This window comes from Podarcis vaucheri (assembly GCF_965113315.1).
Source record: "Podarcis vaucheri genome assembly, chromosome: 13".
Classification (NCBI taxonomy): domain Eukaryota; kingdom Metazoa; phylum Chordata; class Lepidosauria; order Squamata; family Lacertidae; genus Podarcis; species Podarcis vaucheri.
The window spans coordinates 46425556-46450366 of NC_138751.1; the positions used below are offsets into that span (position 1 = coordinate 46425556).

The window sequence follows — 24811 nt, forward strand, 5'->3', positions numbered from 1 at the left end:
ATTATTATTATTATTATTATTATTAATTATTATTATGTTATTATTGCGTTGCAGAGTTGCAAGGCATCCCGAGTCCAACACCCAGTATAATAAAAATCCATTGCATATCAGTTCATTTTAAAAGTGAGGCGAATATGCAAAAAGCCAACATTTCCTGCCTTTTCGACAAACATGGAGAATTCAGTCTCACCCAGAAAATTGGCTAAATACGGTAAATGCTTAGGACGGCGGGGGGGGGGGGAGGAGGCTTTTTCGCACATGGAACAACGGAATCGCCGCTGGGTGTCGCGATGGCCACACTCCGCACCCAGCGGCGGAGAGAAATCGGTTGCAAAGGGGCGTCTGTGGGCTGGAGAGAGGAGCCGGAGCACCCGCGCGTCTAGACGCAGGGTAATCTCATTATGGCTTGCTATTCTTCCGCTCGGCGTTTCAATTTGCGCGCGCCGCCTCGCGCACCTTGACGGCGCGCGAGGCGGTTTGCAAAAAGATCACCCCGCCTGTCACCCTATATATATATATATATATTGCAACCCCCAAATAGAACGGTTTGCTTGCAGGCACCCAGCCACCCCACTGATGCAGTGTGGGAGGGAGGGAGACAGACCTTCTCTTCGTCTTGGGGGGGGGCGGGGGCATCCTTCGGGGGCCACCTTTTGTCCCCATAGAGGGGGGGGGGAGAGAGACTTTCCTTCCCCTCGCCATGGCTAGTCCTACTACCCCACAGAGCAAGAGCAGCAGCCCCCCCTCCCACCACCCCAACCCCCCCCCCCGCGTTGATGGAGGCGGCGGCAAGAAGGGAGATGAAGGGGGGGGTGGGCGTCGGGGGCGGAGAAAGTGAGGAGAGGGGGGGGGGTTTCGCTGCTGCGCGCGCACGCGGAGCACAAAGGAGACGCCGGGAGGAGGAGGAGGAGGAGCGCCGCGCTTTGTGCGCCGGAGACCTCTTGAGGGGAAGCCGCCGCCACAGGCAAGACACGCGCGCGCGCGCATTCACACGGACACCCGTACCCGGCTTGGGCCGTGCTGCGCCTACCTTCCTCCTCCTCCTCCTCCTCGGCGGCCGAGAGAGAGAGAGAGAGAGAAGCTCCTCCTCGGGGAGCCCCTGGGTGGGTGAGTGAGTCTTTCCCCCCTCACGGCGGCGGGCGGAGGCCGCTCCTCCTCCGGGGTCGGCGGGCCGACCGAGAGCTTTGGCCGCCTGAGGCGGAGCGGCCAAAGGGCGCCCTTCTCTCCTCTCCCCGAAGCCAGCGCCCATTTCGGCACCTCAAAGGGAAGGGGGGAGGGAAACAAAGCACCCCTCCCCTCCCCAGGCAATTCTTCCATTCTGTGGGAAAATCTCAACGGTTTCAACGAGATGAAGGGACGTTGGCCGCCGCCTCACTCCTGCCTCACGGCAGGGCCGGCCCTGCCCAGCCTCGGCTGGAGGGGGCTTTTCATGGGAGGGGAGCGCCTGCCCATAATATAGCTGTTATTTCCGGGGTGAGGATGAGGCAGCTCCTAGGGAATGAGGTCCACCTTAATAAAATATTCGAGGGGGTCCCCCCCCAAAAAAAAGTTGAGGGGGAATTCCCATCCAAATGGCATGGGTGCGCTACCTCATGGGATTGATGATGCGGGGTGGGGCTTACCTGGTGTCCCCCCCCCCAAGTTGGCACCCCTGAGATGGGGTGTGTATTCAGGTAGGGTGGGGTGTTTTGCCTCCCCCTTGCAAAAGATGGGGAGGTGGCTCCTCTGTGCCTGAACAAAAAGAGATGGCGTTTTGGGGGGCATCCCTGCTGCGCCTCTCTGTGCGCTGAGCAGTGGCGTAGCGTGGGTTGTCAGCACCCGGGGCAAGGCAAGTAATTTGCGCCCCCTAACCCGTGAATTTGCACCCCCTAACCCGTGGATTTGCGCCCCCTAACCCCCAGATGTTGCGGCCGGCCCCCCTGCACCCCCCACGCTACGCCACTGGCGCTGAGTGCCACAGGAAGGTGCTGGGTGCTGCACCTGGCATCCCGGGGATTTGCACACCCCATGTCCCCGGAAACTGCCCAGTGCAAGGAGAGGATGGAGGTGTCGAAGATAAAGGGAGCAGGGCAAATGATTCGGAGAGAAACCACTGGTCTCCTTTGGGTGGGTTTAGCCTTTGACCTTCGGTCTTTGATGCTCGCTACAGACGCAGCATCAGCAATGCTCCTTCTGTTTCTGTTTTCCATATTGCTTGAGGAAGTAGCTCTTCGAGCCTCTGTCTGGTGAATTTTGAGCGAGAGGAGGAAGACACATTTGTATATGCAAAGAGGAGCGTGGTTCTTTATCATCGCATGCTCCAGCGGTGGAAGCTGGTTCAAAAGTTGAATTAATTAGGACTGTCTCACACCCATTTTTAAAGGCACAAATATGCAAAGCTGCAACTTATTTGCAAGTGCATGATGGAACCTGGGTGGTGAAGACCACTAGCACCAAACTGGATGAATTTTAGTGCACAAACTCCTCTAAGAGTTGCTTTTTTGCTTCTGCAAAACAGATTGAAAACAAACTGATTGGAGGGGGAGTAACTCAGGGATGGTATCCTAATTTCACAATTGACTTAGATCAGGTTTCCTCAACCTTGGCCCTCCAGATGTTTTGAGACTACAATTCCCATCATCCCTGACCACTGGTCCTGCTAGCTGGGGATCATGGGAGTTGAAGGCCAAAAACATCTGGAGGGCCAAGGTTGAGGAATCCTGACTTAGATTTTATGAATGTTGTGGGCAGCTTTGGGGATTCCAGCTGGAAAGTGGAATGCACTTTGCAAATACACTTGGACATGTTCTCAAGCTTCTATCAACATGGTAAACCGTTCTAAGAGTTGAGGAATGAGTCCTGGCAAGACCTTATTTGGAATGTTCAGTTCTGGATATTGCAGGTCAGAAAAAGCTGTAACACAATTTGATTTTAAAGGGCAGATATGATGCGGAGAGGCTGAAAGAGTAGAATATATAGAAAAACTGACAAAAACAATATGCTAACAGTTTCCAAATATTTAAGTTTCCAGTCTAACTATAGGCAAGAAGAAGTGGCTTTGATCTTGGTTCAGTAATAGAAAAAAATGTAGTGTAAGAAACTGCATAGAAAAGGCAAGATCTTCTTCCTTGGAGGTTTTAACACAAGGTTAGACAGGCGGCTGTCAGTAATACTATTTTGATGTCGAAGGGTTGGGCTGCAGGTATCTTGGTATCCAACTCTTTCTTTTGAGTGCTGCTATGCGGGTGGCGCTGTTGGTTAAACCAGAGCCTAGGACTTGCCGATCAGAAGGTCGGCGGTTCGAATCCCCGCGACGGGGTGAGCTCCCGTTGCTTGGTCCCTGCTCCTGCCAACCTAGCAGTTCAAAAGCACGTTAAAGTGCAGGTAGATAAATAGGTACCGCTCTGGCGGGAAGGTAAATGGCGTTTCCGTGCGCTGCTCTGGTTCGCCAGAAGCGGCTTAGTCCTGCTGGCCACATGACCCGGAAGCTGTACGCCAGCTCCCTCGGCTAATAAAGCAAGATGAGCGCAGCAACCCCAGAGTCGGCCACAACTGGACCTAATGGTCAGGGGTCCCTTTACCTTTATGCACCAACAGGGAGCTATCCTTACACAGTCATACCTTGGATCCCAAACGCCTTGCAAGTCGAACGTTTTGGCTCCCGAACGCCGCAAACCCATAAGTGAATGTTCCGGTTTGCAAACGTTCTTTGGAACCTGAACGTCCGACACGGCTTATGCGGCTTGCAGTTAGCTGCAGGAGCTTCCTGCAGCCAATCGGAAGCCGCGCCTTGGTTTCCCAGTGTTTTGGAAGTGGAACTGAGGTATGACGGTATGTTCTAAAAGACACAGATCTCTTAAAAAGCTCTCCAAAAATATAGGCAGACTGTGAGCAATGACTATGGTCAGAGGGAACTCTGCCCATACTTAACGAAACTATCATCTTTGTCTAGATAATGTGCAACTTGGAACACTTGCATTGCAGACGCCGAGAATGGTTTCTTAAAGAGTTTTGGAAATTGACCAGCATTTCTCTGCATCGTTTGCTGAATCTATCGGTGGCTTTCTTGTCACCATGCTGGCTTGTGAAACTGTTTTGATAAAGCTGTGGTGAAGGAGGTTTGGTCTATCAATAGCTATCACCCTGTTTGCAGAATGGATGGAATTATTAGTCGTGATAGCCTACTGCAGGAATGGGAAACCCGTGGCTCTCCAGTTGTTTGTTGAACTACACTTCCACTCATTCTGGACCACGTTGGCTGGGAACTAGAGTCAAAGAGCATCTGGAAGGTCACACGTGCCTCATCCCTCATAGAGCATAGTACATCTCAGCATACTAGATTCTGGGGACAAAGAGCAGGTATCTCCATCACCTTTATGCCCTGTTTGTGGGATTCCATAGGCAACTGGCTGGCTACTTTGGGGGGGGGAAATGCTAGTTTACCGATAGCAGGGCAGTTCTTAAGAAAGCAGAGCCTTCTTGGTTTCTGATCCTCTTTGCATGCATGATTTCTTCTCTCTCCAGCACACCCTTTCCTCTGCCAGAAAGGAGGATGTGTAGCAACATCTTGTTTCCTTTTAAGTACATAATGAAATGCTTTCTTCTGTTCTCTTTATGTGGCAAATAGTCCCATCTTCCCTTGCCCTCAAACTATTCATTTTGTACACCTTGCTTGGAACGAAATCCATTTAGTTGAATGTGTTTGGGTCTTGCTACTGTAGCTCAGTAGTTGGTGAGTTAGTATACTAATTATTGAGCAAATCCCAGTCTAGCTGTGTCACTTAATCAAACTTTGTGGCTTTCCCAGTAGCTCTCAGACACAATAGTTGTGTCTTACTTACAAATGGCTACACTTTGAGACTTATTAAGTGGCATGTCTTTCCGAGAGCAACTTTGCCTTTGGGCTTCTAGGTGCCATTTGGACCTGAAGTAATTACAGCTCACTTTCTTAAGTTGAGTCAGGGAGGAAACATTTCAACTTGACAGGACTCTGCAATGGGCCTCCAGGTGGCCATAATCAAAGGGAAGCTGTTGAATTATAGTTCATCAAGAGGTTACATGCTTTCACATGGACTAAACTGATGCAACAGATTTTTATTATACAGTACTGGGACTGGACTAGATGACCCTTGGGGTACCTTAAAAGTCTACGATTCTAGGATTGTGTGGGTTAATTGGCTTACCAATGGCAGGGTATCTGTGTTATCAACACAACAGTTTGTTTGTTTTTTAATGGCACTGCTAAGAAGGCAGTTATCATCCTCTGTAATTTTCCACATTTCCTTCTGACCTCACTGAAAACATCTCCCTCCACCCTATTCACAGACACACACTCCGAATAACATGTCATGCATTTGATGAAATGGACTGTAGTTCACAAAAGATAATGCCCGGTGTTCAAAATTCCCTTTGTTTTAGGCACATTTTGCGACAGGGAATTTTATTAGCACAAGCAGTTTCTGAGCTCTGGGTACAGTACTGCACCTAAGATTTCAGATTAAAACTGCAGAGTGGAAGGAAAGGAGGAGCTTTTTCTGCCTCCCCACTTCCGGCTACTTTCTGAAGAATATTAGGGGCGTGGGCAGAGGAAGGACTAAACCATGTGAAAAATGGACATAATATTTTAGCTGCAATTCATTCATTTTCAGCTTTGTGTTTTTGTTATAAAAAAAGTGCTCCTAGACATTCTGTTGTAGCGCCCATAACCTAGGTTTAAGGTGTCATTTAGCTCCTAGCTTTCATATCTCAGTTTCTGATAATGCCATAATAAATGTGTCAAGTCTTTAAGCTTCCACGGGACTCTTTGTTGTTTTATAACTTACTTTCTTCACCAAACCTTTATTAGGCATTACAAATATAGGCCATCATAAAACATCCATATATAAAATGTTAAAATATATACAAATAAGCAGCCATATAAAAATATGTAATAACGAGGATTTTCACTGAAGTATCTCCTACTACATAGTCCCATTCACCACTCTGAGAGATACTATTTATTGATAAAAACTTAGCCACCCTTGCAATTACTTCTGGGTTAATGTCAGACAGATATAATCTGATATTTTCATTGTGCTGTGATGTTAGACTACCCAAAAAACGGGGATAGTACACGTTTGCGTAGCTGGTTGTACAATGGACAGTAGAAAATAATATGTTTTACTGTGTCCAGCACATTCAAAAACATCCACAATGTCTATCGTTTCTGGGGATGTTTATATACCTGCCCATGACAAAAGCTGAGGGGAAAATGTTCAGTCGGGCTAACATAAAGGCCCTGCATTGGACTGGAATTATTAATTTTGAAATATAAGTGACCCTGTTATCTGTTGCATTTAAACCATAAAACTTGGGGGAGCAAATTTTATTTACAGCTGACTCAATGTATTGTTTTTCAATGTTCCTTAATCTGATTTGAATATTACGATATATTTCTAGCCCACACCTAGTATTCCTTTGTGTGTATGCTTAGTTATGCACACATTGTCTCATACTTGATTGAACTTGGAGCCCCAGGATACTTCTCAAGAAACTTGAGTGCATCTTATCTAAATCACTATTATATGCTTGTATCCAGTTGCTTTATAACACGGTTGCCAAATGCCTATGTGTCTTTAGGACCCAAACTGCAATACAGTCTTTAAACTAGGGATGGTTAACTTGTGGTTCCCTAGGTCTTGTTGGAGTCTAATTCTGTTTAAGAATGGAAGAGCTATGTCCTAGTGCAAGAGCATATGCTTTACATACAGATGGTCTCAGTTTAGTTCTCAGTATCTCCAGGCATGGCTGGGAGACACCCTTGTCTGAAAACTTGGAGAGCCACTACCAGTCAGAGAAGAAAATTGTGAGTCAATAGTTTGACTCTGTATAAGACAGGTTCCTATTTTCCTAGACCCAGCCAGCATGGCTAATATTCAGGGGTAGTGGGAGTCCAACAACACCTGGAAGACCGCAGGTTCCTCACCCTTGCCTTAAACCCAAACCTCATTTCCAGTTAGTTCTTAAGGTCTGCACCAATCATGTATAAAGTGGAGAGTTTGTTTTGAGGAACAAAAGGAGCCAAAAGGACTGAAGAGTGAGGTGCAATCCTCTAACTGCTACTTAACTCTCCGCAGAACCTCTGTCCTAGGCACCTTTTTCATCTAGACTCTTCTTGCACTGTTAGGGAGCAGGCTGTAGAGAGGTAAACCCTTTGCCCCATATACTCCTTTATACACAGAACTGTTACTGTCATGCAGGATTTGAACTCTAGTGCCTATTAATGGTTAAATATTTATATAAGAAATCTATACCGGTAACCTGGAAAAGAACAGTGAACGTTCAGAAGCGTTTACTTGTAATAAACCCCTTGTGTTAAAAAGGATAAGCAGCCTCTATGAAACTGAAGTGCAACAGAAAATTAGTTATGGAAAACTTGACCTGAATAGCAGGTATGTCTTTTGTTTCATAAGAATTAAGAATGTTGAACAGCATGTGGTTGCCTTTGATTGCTATCACCCTTGCATGAACCAGAGGGGGAACGAGTTCCTTCTTTTAAGCTAACAGTTAATGGGCTATGAGCAGTGGTTGTGCCAGGTTATTTTGTGCCCCAGGCAAGGCTTACTACTTGCACCTCCCCCACCCCCCATGCCAACTTAAATTTTCAAAAACAGATGTATTGTAGAAAAAATGAAAAGCTCAAAACTTGAAACTGCTACATTTATTTTAAATTGCAAGAATTGGTAATAACAACAACCTTTGATTATCTTAAATACAAAAGAAAATATTTTTGCACACATCATTGTGAATAACCTTGTGAATTGTGACATTAAAAGTTAAGTCTCTTTGAAGTTTCAGTTTCAAACACATCAGAATCTCACTTTGCATGACTTTTCCTTTGAAGATTTTGTCACCAGTTCCTTCAGGTCAAGTGCTGATGCCTGGGCATGTTCAATTGATATAAGTTTGAGCTTTGAGAAACAGTGTACAGTGGTACCTCGGTTTAAGAACAGTCCTGTTTACAAATGATTCGATTTACAAACTCCACAAAACCGGAAGTAGTGTTCCGGTTTTCAAACTTTACCTCGGTCTACAAACGGAAACCGAACGGTGGAAGGCCTCATTAGGGAAAGCGGGCCTCGGTTTTAGAATGGATTCGGTTTAAGAACGGACTTCAGGAACGAATTAAGTATGTAAACCGAGGTACCACTGTACAACACTTGCCACCGACACTGGACGTGTGAGAAGGATCCTTAGAACAACAGAAATGTTAGACACATTATCCAGGAGTTTTTGTTGTAATATGAAAAGAAATACTTCTTGTGGAAATCTTTGAGCTATTGCTATAAGTTCACAGCACAGATCTTCAGCATTAATATCTTTGTTTCCATTGTGTAGCAATGATTTTTCCAAATTTTTGCAGGCCTTAAGTACATCTTCAGTAGATTTTTTTTGTTGAAGATGTACTTAAGGCCTGCAAAAATTTGGAAAAATCATTGCTACACAATGGAAACAAAGATATTAATGCTGAAGATCTTTTTGTTGATACTGTATATATCATATAGGGAACCAAATAGGGAATTATATTGTTGAAGCTGTCAGAATCTCTGTAAGAATACAATAGATTGTATGCCGTGTCTATAGCTGGGCGATATTTTGATAAATTGTCTGAAACCAGTGTGATGATCAGATTGTGATACAGGTTTCAGACTTCTTGAGCTGGCAATACATCGCAGCTGGCTCCCCAGCTGCTGACAGCACAGCACACCTCACTCCCATCCGACTGCCTACCTGCGCTGTGCTGGGGAGCTGCAATGTATTGCCAGCTCAAATTGCTTGCAGATGGCAAAGGCGCAGGCAGACAGAACCTGAGAAGGCGCTCGCCCAGAACTTACTCAGGCTGGGTTCGCCTGCCTGCCTCCACCACCTCCTTTGCCCGGGTGGACTGCCTCTTTCTCCTGGTCAGTCACTCCTAGAGCGACCATTGCTGCCCTTGGGCTTCTTATCAGCATCTCTGCATGCTCCCTGCTGATACTCTTCGATTCTCCACCCCCACCCCAGCAGGTTATTCTGACTATGCAATAAGAGGAAATCCCAGAAGTGTCAGGGGTATTTAATCGTGTGGAAGAGAAGCATCTGTGTACAGTGGTACCTCGGGTTACATACACTTCAGGTTACATACACTTCAGGTTACATATGCTTCAGGTTACAGACTCCGCTAACCCAGAAATAGTGGGTCCCATTAGGTAGGAAATAGGAGGCCCCATTAGCTAAAGTGGTCTTCAGGTTAAGAACAGTTTCAGGTTAAGTACGGACCTCTGGAACGAATTAAGTACTTAACCCGAGGTACCACTGTATTGCAGGGACAGTCAGAGGACAGTTTGAGAGCTATACAATAAGAATATTTATAGAGAGACTTCCGGAGGCGGCGCGAAACGGGTAATGGCGGTCCTCTTTGCGCTGCAGAGAGGGGCTCCGCAGAAAAGGGTCGTTTGCTACGGCGAAGCGACGACCCATTAAGTTAAACCACGAGCAGAGCGAGCTCGTGGCCGTGGGATCCGGCGGGCACCGAGAGCGACCCCCAAAACGAAGAAGGGACCCCGTAAGGGGCTCCGGAAGCGCGGAGGGGAAGCGGTGCTGTGGATTCATCGCTCTTTCTGCGGGAGTGAAGCCGCGCGGCCGTTACCGATGAGCGCCGACCTTTCTTCCTTTACATTGGATTACAAATCAACTACTCGTGAGTAGGATTTATATGAGATTGGATTACAAATTGTGAATTCGGCTGAAAGCGGGAGACGAGAAAAAGGAAGTCCGTCTCCCGGAGGTGCTTAATGATTAAAGGCAAAGAAACTGACAAGCTGGAAGCAATAGAAAAAGGTTTTAAAAAGAGAGATACCATACGTCTGGAGAAGCTTGGAAATTGAAGGGAAAGGCAAGTTATTTCTAATTTTCTGTGACTGTGTCTATTTTAATTGGGGTTTCTTCTCTGCTAAAATTTTCAAAACTTTAAAGACTTGAGAACCCCTAGCCCTGGACTTGCAGCGGGTAAAAGTTATGTTGCGGATATATTTACAAAGTTGAAACAGATGTCTATCGGTGGATACAATTAAGCAACAGTATTTTGCACCTTTTAAGAAACTATTGTGGCAAAATTGAGAGGGCTCTGCAAGAAGGAAAAGTTCTTCTCTAAAGATATTTATTAACTTGTCTAATTGTAGGAACTTTAATGGCGACTGAAACTTTGTTTCTTCTTTCATGAACTGAGCTATACTCCCTCTAGTGGAGTTTGGGATTTACAATTTCCTGAGAACTGACTTTGTTTTGTCTCTCTGTGGCTTGGTGACTCATTCTGAGGCCTGTCTTTCCCATGGAACTTTTGACAGCTTGACCTTGAATCCAAAGACAGGTGTGGAATGAGGGTGGAATGAGTGGCAAACCAAAAACAAGAGCTGCGTCGAAAGCAGGGAAAGGCAAATTGGTACAAACAACTTTGGTTTCCCAGGGCCGTAGATCTTCAGTCCCTGCGGTACTACAGGCTGTATCATTACCAACAACCCCAGCTGAAGAATTAGAACAATTAACAAGTGAAGAAGATATGGCAGCTGGGGGATCCAACATTCTTCTAGAGGAAATGCTACAACAATTTGCAATTTTGAACAAAAAAGTGGATGATCAGACTGCAAAAATTGACTTAGCTACATCTTCAATTAACAAACTTTCTGAACAGGTGGCTAAGCATTCACAAGATATTGGAAACCTAAAGGACGTAGTATCTGAAAATCGAAAACTGGCCGAGGCTGCGAATGAGAAAGTAGAAGCAGTAACTAAAGAAGTAGAGGAACTGAAAGGAGAGGTAAGGCCACTCTATAAACATATTACTGACCAGCAGGCCTATCTGTCTTTGGTGGAACTGCGAAACAAGGAAAATAATTTGAGATTACGCTTTATTCCAGAGATTGAGAAAGAGGATTTGACTGGCTTTTTGACAGCAGAATTTTCTAAATTCTGGGGCATAAACGAAGATACAGATTTTAAAATAACAACTGCATTTAGATTGGGAAGGGCGGCTGGGAAGGACAGACCTAGGGACTGTTTGATTATCTTAAGGACCAAGCAGGAGAGAGACAAGCTACTTGACCTACACTTTAATAAAGCACTTGAGATCCAGGACAGAAGAGCACAAATTTACAAGGACATACCTAAACAATTACTGGATCTAAGATCTAACTACACCGACCTAACTGGACTTTTGAGAGGCAACGGAATACCTTACAGGTGGGAGTTTCCACAGGGTCTTTCGTTTAAATACAAAGGAAAGAAGATAAAGATCAAAACGAAAGAGGATAGCCAGAAGTTCCTACACGACCACGGAGAAGACTTGCAGAAAGGAGTGGCAGCCATTTGGCCACCACCAGTGCTAGGAAAAGAACCACCACCTTCGGATTTGGACAAAAAAGAAGACACCCAATAAGAGTAACAACAGATTGATACAGGATGTCTCTGCAGCTTTACAGTTGGAACATTAATGGCGCGAATTCCCCAGAAAAACGCAAAAGGATTTTTCATATATTAAAGAAAGAGAACTTGGACATAATTTGCTTGCAAGAAACCCATGTGACCAGGTTACATAGGAAGGTGTTAATAAACAAAAGATTAGGCCAAGAATTTATCTCATCAGACCGAGTTAAGAAGAGAGGTGTGGTGATCTATGCTAAAGAGAATTTATCACCAAAATTTTTGTTTAAAGATGAACAAGGAAGAATCCTGGCTATTGAAATTTCGACCCAAGGAGAAAAAGTTTTGATACTAGGAATCTATGCACCAAATGAGGGGAAATCAGAATTTTATAAGAAGCTGCATGAGACACTACTGGACTATCTGGACTACTCCAACATCATTATGATGGGAGATATGAATGGGGTTGTCTCCACTTTGATGGATAAGTCACAGAATCAGAATCTGACTAAAGATGGAAGACTACCAAAAACTTTCTTTGAATTAACTGACAATATGGACTTAATTGATTTATGGAGGACGAGAAACCCCCTAGGTAAAGAAGGAACTTTCTTTTCTGAGGCCCACCTGTCATGGATAAGAATCGACCAAATCTGGGCAACTAGAGGGCTGGCACCTAAGACTACAAAAATAGAAATCTGCCCAAAGACTTGCTCCGACCATAACGCTTTGAAAATGGAAATGAGATTTACTACTGCCGATTCCTTCAGATGGAAAATGAATGACAACTTGTTAAGAGATCAAGAGATCGTAAAGAAGGCCCAAAAAACTTTAAAGGATTATTTCGAAATCAACTTGAATACCTCAGTGGAAAAAAGAATTATCTGGGACGCAAGCAAAGCTGTTATGAGAGGGTTCCTGATACAACAGAATACAATCAAGAAAAAACTCTGGAATAGTAAAAAAGACAAGATTTTGGAGAAGATAAGTGATGGGGAGAAAAAATTAAGAGTGAATCCAAAATCAAAAGAGACTTTAAGAGAAATAAAATTCCACCAGTCACAATACGCGAAATTGATTAACCAAGAAGTGGAATGGAAAATCAAACAAATGAAACAAAGATCCTTTGAATCTGCAAACAAATGTGGGAAACTACTTGCTTGGCAGTTGAAAAAGAGACAAAAATTAAATTATGTTACCAACCTAGAAGTTGAAGGGAAAAACTTTCAGAAACCAGGAGAAATTAGAAAGTGTTTCCAGAAATATTTTAAAAAATTGTACACACAAGAACCTGAGGAAGCAATTGAGATAGAACAATTCTTGAAAGATAATGGCCTTCCAAAATTATCTCAAGAGAAGAGATCAATCTTGAATTGTAAAATAACACTACAGGAAATCGAGGATGCCATTCAGAATATGCAACTAGGCAAATCTCCGGGCCCCGATGGACTTACCTCCAAATATTACAGGACTTTAAAAGACTATCTGATACAACCATTAATGGAGGTTTGCAACTATATTATGGGGGGAGGGAGGACACCAGATACGTGGAAAGAAGCATTCATCACATTGATACCTAAAGTGGAAACTGAAAAGACTCAACTTAAGAACTATCGCCCCATCTCACTCCTAAATGTGGATTACAAAATATTTGCGGACGTTTTGGCTAACAGATTTAAAAAAGTATTAAATGAAGTAATTCATAAGGACCAAGCAGGCTTTCTCCCAGGTAGACATTTGTATGATAATACCAGGAACATTATCGATATTTTGGAACTTTTACAAACAAATATTAACACCAAAGCGGTGTTAATCTTTATCGACGCGGAGAAGGCCTTTGATAATATTTCTTGGAAATTTATGAAGAAAAACTTGGAAGGGATGGGAGTGGGAAGGGGGTTTGAGAACGGAATAGAGGCAATCTATTCTGAACAAAAAGCTAAGTTGATAGTGAACAATGTGGTGACAGAAGAACTTCATATTGAAAAAGGAACACGCCAAGGGTGCCCCCTATCCCCTCTGTTGTTTATCTCAGTCCTGGAGGTTTTGCTGAACATGATAAGGGAGGATCGGCAGGTACAAGGAATACGGGTCGGAGCGAAACAATATAAACTGAAAGCATTTGCAGATGACTTGGTTTTAACATTACAGGAGCCAGAACCTAGTACAAAAAGAGTTTTGGAATTGATTCAGAAATTTGGTCGGGTGGCGGGTTTTAAGCTGAACAAACAAAAAACTAAGGTGTTAGGGAAAAACCTGACGGTTATTGAAACAGAGGAGTTTCAGAAAGAAACAGAACTAAACATTGTTAAAAAAGTGAAATACCTGGGGGTCAATCTGTCTTCTAAGAATTTGAATCTATTTAAAGATAACTATGAAAAATGTTGGTCAGAAGTTAAAAAAGACTTAGAAATTTGGTCAAGATTGAAATTATCCTTGTTAGGCCGAATCGCAGCTATAAAAATGAACGTTTTGCCAAAAATGTTGTTTTTGTTCCAGGCCTTGCAGATTGTGGACAGAGTGGATTGTTTTGGAAAGTGGCAGAAGGACATTTCTAAATTTGTCTGGCAGGGCAAAAAGCCCCGAATAAAGTTTAAAATATTAACTGATGCAAAGGAGAGAGGGGGGTTTGCCCTGCCGGACTTAAGGTTATATTACGAAGCTGCGGCCTTCTGCTGGATGAAAGATTGGATTTCATTGGAAAACACTGATGTCCTAGATCTGGAAGGCTTCAACAATTCGCTAGGTTGGCATGCGTATTTGTGGTATGACAAGGGGAAAACACATGGAATGGTCAAAAACCATATTGTCAGGAAAGCAATATACATGGTCTGGAAAAAATACAAAGACTTATTGGAAAGTAAAACTCCGAGGTGGATTTCACCAATAGAGGCCAAAGCTCGGAAAACATCCAATATGGAGGCATATTGGCCGAAATATTGGGAAATAATAGAGAATATTGGAGGTAATTGGAGATTGCAGAGCTTTGAAAAACTAAAAGATAAGGTGCAAAATTGGCTACACTATGCCCAAATTAATGAGGTTTTCAAGCTAGATAAAAAAATAGGATTCCAGGTGGAAAAATCGAAACTTGAGACAGAGCTGTTAGAACCAAAGACCAAGGTAATATCGAGAATGTACAACTTGCTGCTTAAATGGAACACTCAGGATGAGACAGTTAAATCAGCCATGATAAAATGGGCTCAAGACATTGGTTATAACATCATGTCAGAAGACTGGGAAAAGTTATGGACCACCGGTATGAAGTTCACGGCATGTAATGCCTTGAAAGAAAATATTATGAAAATGGTGTACAGGTGGTACATGACCCCAGTCAAACTTGCTAAGATATACCATTTGTCTGACAATAAATGTTGGAAATGCAAGGAGGCTGAAGGGACATTCTTCCACCTCTGGTGGACGTGCCCAAGATTGAAGGCCTTTTGGGAAATGATCTATAATGAGTTAAAGAAGGTGTTTAAGTACACCTTTCCCAAGAAACCAGAGGCCTTTCTTCTGGGCATTGTCGGCCAGAAGGTGTTAACAAAGGACAGAACTTTCTTTATGTACGCTACAACTGCAGCAAGAATTCTTATCGCCAAATACTGGAAGACCCAAGATTTGCCCACACTGGAGGAGTGGCAGACGCAACTGATGAACTATATGGAACTGGCTGAGATGACTGCAAGAATCCGGGACCTGGGAGAAGAGGCAATGGAGGAGGACTGGAAAAAATTTAAAGACTATTTGCAAAAGTATTATAAGTTGTATGAAACATAAGATGACGTATGATTCAGAACGCTAGCCCCAGCAACGAAATTTAATTATTTATGAAATTGTTAATATTTGTGAAAGAACCAAAGTTTAAATGGGTTAAAATGATATCAGGTTATATTTTTAGAGTAAATGGAGAACAAGAGATTTAAACTTAAATTGCAATTGAAAATATAAAGAAATATATGAAATAAGGGTATAATTTGCTGATGATTTTATTATCAAGAATGCATTATCCGGGGGATGTGGGGAAGTCCAATGGAAATTTGAAAAAAAAGTTATTGAAATGGAATCCTTTGTTTTCTTTTCTTATCTTTTCTTTTGTTCTGTTTTTTCTTCTGTTTTACTTGTAATTTGGAAAAATGCAATAAAATTATTATAAAAAAAAAGAATATTTATAGAGAGATAGTTATTTTTGGGGGGAGGTGTAGCTGTTGTTTTGTATATTTTAGATCTTGTGATTTATGTGGAAATACTTCAGTTTGGTTGTGTGTGTTTTAATGTTTTATTTATTGTTTATGACTACTTTTGTTATGTTGCAAAGTGTGTTTTTTCATGTTGCAAGCTGCCTTGAGCATGGTTTGAGCTGTGGAAAAGCATCATAAAAATAAAAAACCCTGTCTGTATGGCCATAAATGTGTTCTTTTCAGTCGTCTTTTACCAAGATTTAGCGAAGACGGTTAGAATATATAATACTGGTTCTTGCTTGTCAGCAGAAATGTTTTTCTTAACACAATTCAACAAATTAAATATAGGATCTAAATAAATGCTTGTCTGAAACATTTCACCAATTGCTCCACCTCCTCTTCCAATGTTTTCTTGCTTTTTTGCATCTCTACAATATTTAAGAGGATATGCTGCCATATGTGGAGATGCTAGGATGTGTGAAAGATAAGCTAATGCAGCGCATGTGTGAGAATGGAACAGCTGTGCGGAGAGGAAGGTTTCGGATATGTCTGTTTGAGAAAGAATGGAAGTTCTTAACAGAGAGGGTTGGTGTAGCTTGAAAGTTTGCATCCTTCATTTTGAATATGGATTGGTCCTCTGACACAGTCTTAGTACTGTCTCTATCCTTTCTAAATTATAGTACAGTGGACCCTCTAAGTTTGGATGCAAACTTAATTCATTCTGAGGGTCTGTTCGCACCCGAAAAATTACGTAAATAGAGGCGCGCTTCTGCGCACATGCACAGTGCGCTTGAACACTTCTGTGCATGCATGCGGCACGATTGAGCGCTTCTGCGCATGTGTGCGCGGTGCATGGCTGCAACTCGAAGATTCCGTATCCAGAGGGATACGTAAGTAGAGGTACAGCTGTACATGGTGGTCTGTCGCTAATGCTTAAGAAAGCTTTAATTGTGGTGGCAGTAGTCACTGGCCTTGTTATGAGCCTCTTTTGCTCCGGACCTTACTTGATTGGCGAAATGCAGGGAACTTTGGTTTGGCCTCTCTTTTGCCCATGTGGTGTCTAACCCTGAGACCTTTGATCTTGTCATGACTGATTGTGTGACGTTTGAGCCATGCGGCTCAGCAGAGAGAGCAGGAAACAACAAGTCAACCACAGAAGGGAGCGGAAATGAATCAGATTTCTCAAGCAGCCTGAAAGTCTTGCAGAACAGTGCTATATTGTGAGGACCCAGGTGGCAAAGAAAGGAGGCCTTGATAATCTGCTTGTGAAGACTGGAGTGTCATCAGGTATGACAGTATACCTCCTTACATGTACCTGTGATGGACCAGTCAATAGTAGAGAGTCAAATGGCAAGTAAGATGTGAAACTAGGTAGGATGCTTCAGCAACAGTTTTACTGGAAAGGGAAGAGGCTTAACAAAATGAGGAGACAGAGAGGAGCTCTGTTCTGTTTGTGTGGTCGAAGGCATAGAAATGGGATTTTGGGAAATGCTGTTTTTGAATAATGAAGTACAGGATACCATCCAACTTTGCTCATTAATAGGCGTGATAATTCAGTTTAGGAAATTTTACTGCTCATGTTTTGATGGTTACTTTTTTATGATATGTTTTTGTAGGAGTAATTTATTAATGAACGAACTAAGATTACTTACATATTGATAGATATGTATTTGAATGCTCATATGTTTGTGTAGATACTGATGATTCTGCTTTATGTATTCTATTGCTTTATTTCAGACAAAATGCATTAAAGCTTGGAAAATAAATAAATGGCAGTGTGTGAACTGTAGAGCTTTCGTAGGAATGTCAAGGTGAACCAGATTCCTGGGTTTTGCAGCTCAGGATCAGAAGTATTGTTCCAATGCAAGACGCTGCATTAGCTGTTTCCCCCCCCCTCCTAGGTATCGTGAGGCGCCAACTTAAGCCATACCAGCAGGATAGAATTGGCCAACTCAAGGGAGTGAAGCTGCAGACCTGTGTGGAGGAAACGTAGAGTTATGTTCCAAGCCAAGGGACCAGCCAGCACAGCCTCCGCTAATGTATGTAATGTAATCAAGATTTCAGATTGAAGAGGTTGCTGCTACTTCCTGGGGGGTGGGTTGAGGGGAGATGACATGTGCCCCACAGTCCAATCCTATGCATGTCTGCTTCGAAGTAGGTACCCCTGAGTTCCATAAGATTTACTCCCAGGTAAGTGTGTAAGGGACTGCACCTTTGCTTATTCAAATTGGCAGGGAGTTGGACTCGATGGCCCTTGTGGTCTATTCCAACTCTATGATTCTATGAAATATAAAACTGACATGCTAGTCTGTTGCAGCAAAAGCACCCAAAAGATGGCACTTTAAAGTCTAGCAAATTATTATGGCATAAGCATTCACAGACTAGAATCTTAACTTCATCAGATGCATGGAAAGTAATCTTCCATTGGAAATAATATTTAACCAAAACAAAGGAGAAGGGCCCCAAGGATGTAAGTAAAAACAAACAAAATCAGAGGAACCCTAAAAAGGTATAAAAGTGATTTACAAATTGACAAAACAAAGCAACATGCAAAGTGAACATATACAACTATAAGCAGTAGCCACTGTTGCATAACAGTTTCTCCAAACACTTCAAGTTACGATAATGAGATTGCTTGCTTTGCATCCTGTTTCTCACTTCATCAGAACAAATGGAAAGTTTCTCACAGATAGCAGTTGTAGACTCCCACGCAAGGGCTATGTGTCTGGGACAATTTAATTAAAACTTAAACGTATGCAAAACAATCACAGTGACCATTTGCAGCAGCAGCAGCGTTAATTGACGATAGCACAAGCTATGCATTGCTTGCTTGCTTGCTTAATGAACACTTGCTTGGGACAGGAACTCACTACAGTGGTACTTCGGGTTACCGACACTTCAAGTTATGTGATTTCGGGTTACACACCGTGCCGAACCCGGAAGTACCGAAACAGGTTACTTCTGGGTTTCTGTGCCTGCGCAGAAGCGCTAAATCGTGCTTTGCGCATGCACAGAAGTGTCGAATTGCAGTTTTTAGCCATTTGGGCATGTTGTGACTGGTTATTATGCATATTTTGAATTCATTTAAGCCCCAGACTGTTCTTTTTACATTTTATGGTCATTTCCTCCTTTCATTCCAGTTGATTAACCTTAAGCATTGCACCTGGTGAAAGTTTTCCATTTTAGAATTCTCCTTTATTTGTAGCGCTTGACTGCATAGACACATGGCTCAAGTTGATGTAATGTTCCATTTTGGATGCTTCTTGCAACAGGACTAGTAAACCTTGGATGTGAGAATCGTTAAAAATTATTAGTTCATTTTCTCATGTCTGTTCACCATATTTTAGTATGTTTTTTATGTTTTACTAATCAGGATAACTGATTTTTGTTACATCAATATTTTTGTGGGGTTCCTCTCTTTCTAAGGAGTCTGTTTTTCATTCGGCATGTTTGACATTTTTATTGATGTTAAAATATTGCAGCAAACATTACAAAAAAGATAAGTTTTACTTAATGTGAATTTGATATATTTTCTTGTATTTATTCTGTTTCTAAACAATTTAAAAAAGATACAAATAATGATAACAAAATTCATCCTAGAAACAGAAAACTACCTTAACATGGCTATTAACGTCTTAAAACTATCCTATTCATTCTGTTCATATACTTGCAGTGCCCTTGAAAAAGGAGTTTTCTGAAATGCACTGGACTTACAATAAATTGCATTTCTGTTCCCTGGAGTCCTCCCCACTCCACTTTTCTTCCTTTGCCAGTTAGTGATACTATCCAAGATCTGTGGTTGTTTTTACACAAAAGTTGATGTCATAATAAATTCATCAGGCTGAAATCCCGTATCTTTTACTGGGGAGTCAGCCCATTGAATTCAAACTCAGTGGGACTTACTTCTGGGTAGACATGCAGAAGACACGGTTGTTTTCAAAATTTATGTTCACTTATCCTTCCAATGAATCCTGTGGATTGTAGTTTGTGGAAGCAATTATCTGTTCTTTAAAAAATCCTACAAATTCTAGTATTCTTTGGAAAATCAATGTGAGTTAAACAGGACTCGCACAGTTATGTTCCAACTCTAAGAAATAATCTCCCTTTAAGGTGGTTATTGAGAACTTGCTTATGGTAGTTGTCTGCCTTGAGCCCAAACAGTGCATTACATAATGGTCTAGGACGAAAGTGTGAAATGGGACATAAATATGAAATTCTAAAACTGCTTAAAAAGTGGCAGTATCAAAGCTTACAATTGTGATTCTATGGGTTCTGCTATCTCTTTCTATTCCCCATTGTTTCTTAATGCAGATCATAACATGATGCTCTCTACTCTGTATAATTATCAATTGCATTTTCCCTCTCCTCTTTCTTTAGGAGGCAAAGAGCAACTCAGGGGCATCCACCGTGCAGAGATCCAAGGTAATTACCACCCCAGTTTTTACCTTTGGGCATGAATGTTTCCCCAGAGGGTGTGGGAACAATCAAATAAAAACACAGCACAACAACCCCTGCAACTCCTCTTTGCTTCAGAAGCAGCCTTGTACCATCGCTGTAGAAAATGACAATTTTACTGGCCTCAGCATCCTTGGAACTTATTAAGTGAATATGCAATTCTTTTTGATCTTTCTTTAAAGAAGCAAAAAACCCTGTTATTGATTATCCTTTTTAGAGGCTTCTAAGGCACCTATTAGTATATAAATTGCTTTATAGTTCTTATCTCAGCTGCTGACTCAGTTGGATCTTTAAAGCTTTCCCATCACCTCATAGTTCTTTTTAAAGGCAAACGGCTCCATCGCTGTAGCTCATGTTCCTGCATCCTGTTGTTGGGGGTAACTTTGTTTATGGATCTTCAAAGGATGCACACCATATGCATGCGACAGTACCAAAAGCAAAATAATTCAGCTCCAGGCTCAAATTACACATTATGTAGTCTGCTGAGAATGTAACGCAGCTCGAGGGAGGGAGCGGTGCATGGAGAAAGAGGCTGCCTTTGCCTTTCCCCTCTGGTCCTTGCTCAGATTGTAATTGCACCCCCTCAGGGACAAACTAGAGATGATATGTGGAATGCATAAATGCATTTGACATACAGCTACCACTGGTGGAGATTGGCATCAAAACCGTGCCATATAGGGGTGGGAGGAGAGGTCTAACCATTCCCCTGCATGCTGCACTCCCAATTAAAACTCATCCCTCTTTCCCAAGTTGATCCCAGGAGGGAGCTTCCGCTGGCACAGACTACTTTGGGTTTGAAGCTCCTCCCCCTCAGTAGAAACACAGAACTTCAGTTCTAACACGGAGAGGGAAGGGCTGTTGCTCTAGGCATGCAGAAGGCGCCAGGTTCAATCCCCACTATCTCCAGGCAGGGCTGCGTGGGACTCCTGCCTGACACCTTAGAGAGCTGCTGCCTTGATGTGGTGGACCAATGGCCTCACCCTGCATAAGGCAGCTTCTAATACTGTTTGAGCTGCAATGTGGCAGCAATAGATAAACACTTAACAAGGTGGAAAGAACCAGCTGAACTTGCTTTTTAGTGTGCATTCATATGTTATGTTTTTGTGACGTTTTCTCCTTTTCATTATTTTTTATCTGCTGCTGATAATTGGTCAAATGCCTGCTTTGGGTGGGGTCATATTCCTCTGAAGGAGCAGATTCGTAGTCTGCTCTGGATCCATCTCTGATGCTAGAGCCTTTGGTGATCTCATTGACTAGGAGAGCTTACCAGCTTTGGTTAGTGAGAGATGCTGCAGCCATTCCTGGGCTGGGATAGCCTGACCACCAATGTCTTTATGCTGGTCCCCTCCACATTGGGGCTGACTCAGAAGCTAGTGCAAAATGTGATGACTCAGCTGCTGGATGGGGCAGAAATTACCATATTACACCAGTGCTGAAAGAATTACACCAGCTGCCTATTAGCTACTGGGATAAATTAATGGTGCAAGTACTGGTATACAGAACCCTTTACAGCATGGAACCAGGATACATAAAAGGATACATCTTCTTAGGAGGTCCGCTTCACATTACTTTGGAAGCAAGCCTTCAGTTTGGCAGAACTCCATCCCATTATATATCACTCAAGGATCATCTCTATTGTCATTTAAGTTAGGATTGAAGACTTTCCTCTCTCAACAAGCCTTCTAAGTGGAGTTTGTTATCCTGGGTGGTATTTGTATTGGATTTAAAACTTATTTTAGCAGTTGTTGTTTCTAGATGTTTTTAAATGTGTAGTTGTTTTAACTCTCTTTATATATTTGGATATACTGTGAGATTACATTGTGCTTTTGCTGCTGTCACTCAGTCTTTCAGCTTGAAGGCCCAGGTGAAGGAGACATGCAGTGCCTGCCAGAAAACTGTCTATCCCATGGAGCGCCTTGTGGCCGATAAATTTGTCTTCCACAACAGCTGTTTCTGTTGCAAGCACTGCCACACCAAGCTCAGGTGAGAAGGGCAGGGGAAGCAAAACTTTGCAATTGGGGAAGGTGAAGAGGATTTGGGGATGGGAGGCTAGGTGGTTGGGTTCATGTCACACTCTCCCCACCAATCTTATCTTTATGGTAGGCCTACTTGCACCCCAGAAAACCAGTGAGGAACTGGGGACAAGCACAAGACGAACCAGAAATGTTGGTTGAATAAGAAACCCATTTACTTCCTTTATGAAATTTCATGTTCTCCAGATGCTGTACTGAGGTTCACAGCAGTCTGTCCACAGTGTGGGATTGAGGTAGAGGACAGTTTTTCTTTCAGCAGTGACAACTGCTCTGAAGTTTGAATCTTGATCAGAAGAGGGTGAGAGGTTTGGTCTGAAAGGCACGTACATAAGACCACACTTTTTTGTTTCAGCTTTATGCAGTTGTGAATATTGACACAGATTTAAAGAGTAGGATGAGAGGGCACTACTCCTCCCTTTCCTACTCTGCCAAGGTGATGAGGGCAAATTAAGGGATTAAACATACCTCTCTGTTGAAAAGTACCATTCAGTCCAGTAGGGTCTACTCTCAGGTATGTAGATATAGGATTGTAGACTAAATGCCAAGTTTATGCAACTAGACACCTTTTATGTCTTACAGTTAGGAGAACAGAAGTCATCACTTTGAGATTAGTTGGAAGGGATCTTTTTAAATTATGAAAACCTTGCCACAATGCAATCAATTTCTATAAATTCTTCTAAGGTTGCCTTTTCTTGCAAATGTGACTTTCTTGGACCAATTCATTTTGCCCACATTTTTAAGAGATGGTAAGCTTAAGAGTTATGGGGAGCTCTCATTCTGATGAGATTTCCATGTAAAACAAAAACGCTGGTGTAAGCTCAGCCTTTTAACAAAGAAGGGGCAGTGGCAGGGACAAACTAGCCTTCATGCCTCATTCTCTTATGTTCTCTCCTGTTGTGTTTCTTCAGTCTTTTTCCTAGGTGGGCTTTAACATGTGTTTTCCCTTCCTTCCAGTTTGGGTAGTTATGCAGCTCTACACGGGGAATTCTACTGCAAGCCACACTTCCAGCAGCTATTCAAGAGCAAAGGCAACTATGACGAGGGCTTTGGGCGCAAGCAACACAAGCAACTCTGGCTGCAGAAAGAGGTGGAGAACGGGACCGATACAGCATGACGAAGCAGGCCCCAATTTCCCCACTTTGAGAGCCCTGGTATGGGGATGAACTGAGCTGATGGAAAGCAGTGGAGCTTGCAAGGGTTGCTGGGAGCAGGGAAAGCCAGGCAGAAACAAGAGGATGGTTCCAGTGTTGTGGGAGCAATGCTACCTGCGTATCTGGGAACCCCAGACACTGTGCCCATGGAGGGGTGAGAATGGAGGATCTTGAACAAATCATGTAAGAGCAGGCACAGCAGCATGCTGGCGGGGGACAGGGGGTGCATGAATGAAGCAACAGATACTGGGGCTTGTATTTCCAGACTTCTTTAATGTGATTGCATCTGTGATATAAGCTCCTGAGCAGGAGAGATCCATGTTTACCACACCTTCTCCTGTGCACTACCATGTGGAATGCAAACTCCCCCCTCACTTGTCACACATCTTGCAAACTCAACTACAGATCCCACGAAATAGCCTAGATTGGGGAAATTGCCAGGTTACAATTTCCTTTGTCATAGAACCTTGGGCCAGAGAAACTTTTCCAGCAGGCTTTAATGCCTACTACACCTTATGTTTACAATCCAATCCCATCCCATCCAGTTATGGAGTGGCAAAGGAGAATGGCTCAATTAAAATATCTGGTTGTCTGGATAAACACAAATCCCGCTTTAAAAGGAAATTTTATGATGGGGCAGGGCACACAGTAAATGCTGAATATTAATTTGGCCAGAATTCATTTCTACCTCTCCCTTTATTTAAAACATTCCCAGATTAGCCTGTACTTCTTTTCCTGCTGGGAGACTGTGTGCTTCTGCTGCAGAGATCACACTCATAGATAGTCCTGCTAAGAAAGCATGGAAAGAGAACATGCTGCTTTCCAGAGCAACTAGTTTTCTATTGTGACGAAAGGGCGGGAGAAGCAATCCTGGAGAAACAGAGGGCGAGTGTGGAGATAATGCAACAGTGACTGAAATGTGCATACCAATCCAGTTTTGAACACGAAACAGGAATTGGATGGGATTCCAAACCTTGCACCTTCATTTTCATCAGCTCGGTTCTGCCCAAACATTTAGCCTTAAATCCTGGGGAAGCATTCAATGTCTATCTTTTATATTTGCCTTTTTCAGTGGTACGTGGTTAAGCTGAAGCACAAACTCGTGGTGTTGTGTCCAGAGTTGCGCTGTCTGCTGTCTTATTTTTGTAATATAAGTTTTCTGAACCTTTCTTGCTTCATGTTGTTCTGTGAAACAGTTTGAGGTGGTGAAATTTACAACTTATCCCATTACATGCAAGTTTCCCTATTCAAATACTGGCATGAATTATGCACAGGAGAACAAAGCAGCCATTTTGTTTTATATATATTTTAAAAAACAACTCAGTTGTTTCCTGTTGTAAGGAAAGCTATGATGCAACACAGACTGCAATATGGAGGTGACCCAGCATTGACAAATTTTGCAGCGGCTGCTGGAGCAGAGAGAGGAAGATATAAGGTAGATGAAGTAACTTAACTGTGTCTGCATTCCACAGCAGGCAGACAGGTAGATGCCCACAAGAGCTGCCACCACAATCCAGTTAGTCTATAAGGCATCAGATATTACAGAGACTTCTAGTGTTGAGACACTCATAAATTGCAG

General features: G+C 42.9%; 1 protein-coding gene across 5 annotated transcripts; it reads left to right on the plus strand.

Annotated features, from left to right (window-relative positions):
* Nucleotides 1-308: 308 nt before the first annotated feature.
* Nucleotides 309-24401, plus strand: LIMD2 (LIM domain containing 2). Of its 5 annotated transcripts, none has more exons than XM_082195193.1 (5): nucleotides 309-390; nucleotides 17495-17632; nucleotides 19971-20015; nucleotides 21892-22031; nucleotides 23036-24401. In XM_082195193.1, the coding sequence occupies exons 2-5, from the start codon at nucleotides 17591-17593 to the stop codon at nucleotides 23193-23195; spliced, it is 387 nt and encodes a 128-aa protein (XP_082051319.1). In that variant the 5' UTR covers nucleotides 309-390; nucleotides 17495-17590; the 3' UTR covers nucleotides 23196-24401. The 5 variants fall into 5 exon arrangements, with proteins under 5 accessions (XP_082051319.1, XP_082051315.1, XP_082051317.1 ...); XM_082195189.1 differs by lacking the exon at nucleotides 309-390 and adding an exon at nucleotides 886-1107; XM_082195191.1 differs by lacking the exon at nucleotides 309-390 and adding an exon at nucleotides 886-1103.
* Nucleotides 24402-24811: the final 410 nt, after the last annotated feature.

What these genes read in the sequence shown, in the direction of transcription:
- LIMD2 (XM_082195193.1), top strand. Translation starts at nt 17,591, where the DNA reads ATGTTCCAAGCCAAGGGACCAGCCAGCACAGCCTCCGCTAAT. An exon ending in CCAGCACAGCCTCCGCTAAT is followed by an intron (nt 17,633 to 19,970) that starts GTATGTAATGTA and finishes CTCTTTCTTTAG; the next exon opens with GAGGCAAAGAGCAACTCAGG. An exon ending in CACTGCCACACCAAGCTCAG is followed by an intron (nt 22,032 to 23,035) that starts GTGAGAAGGGCA and finishes CCTTCCTTCCAG; the next exon opens with TTTGGGTAGTTATGCAGCTC.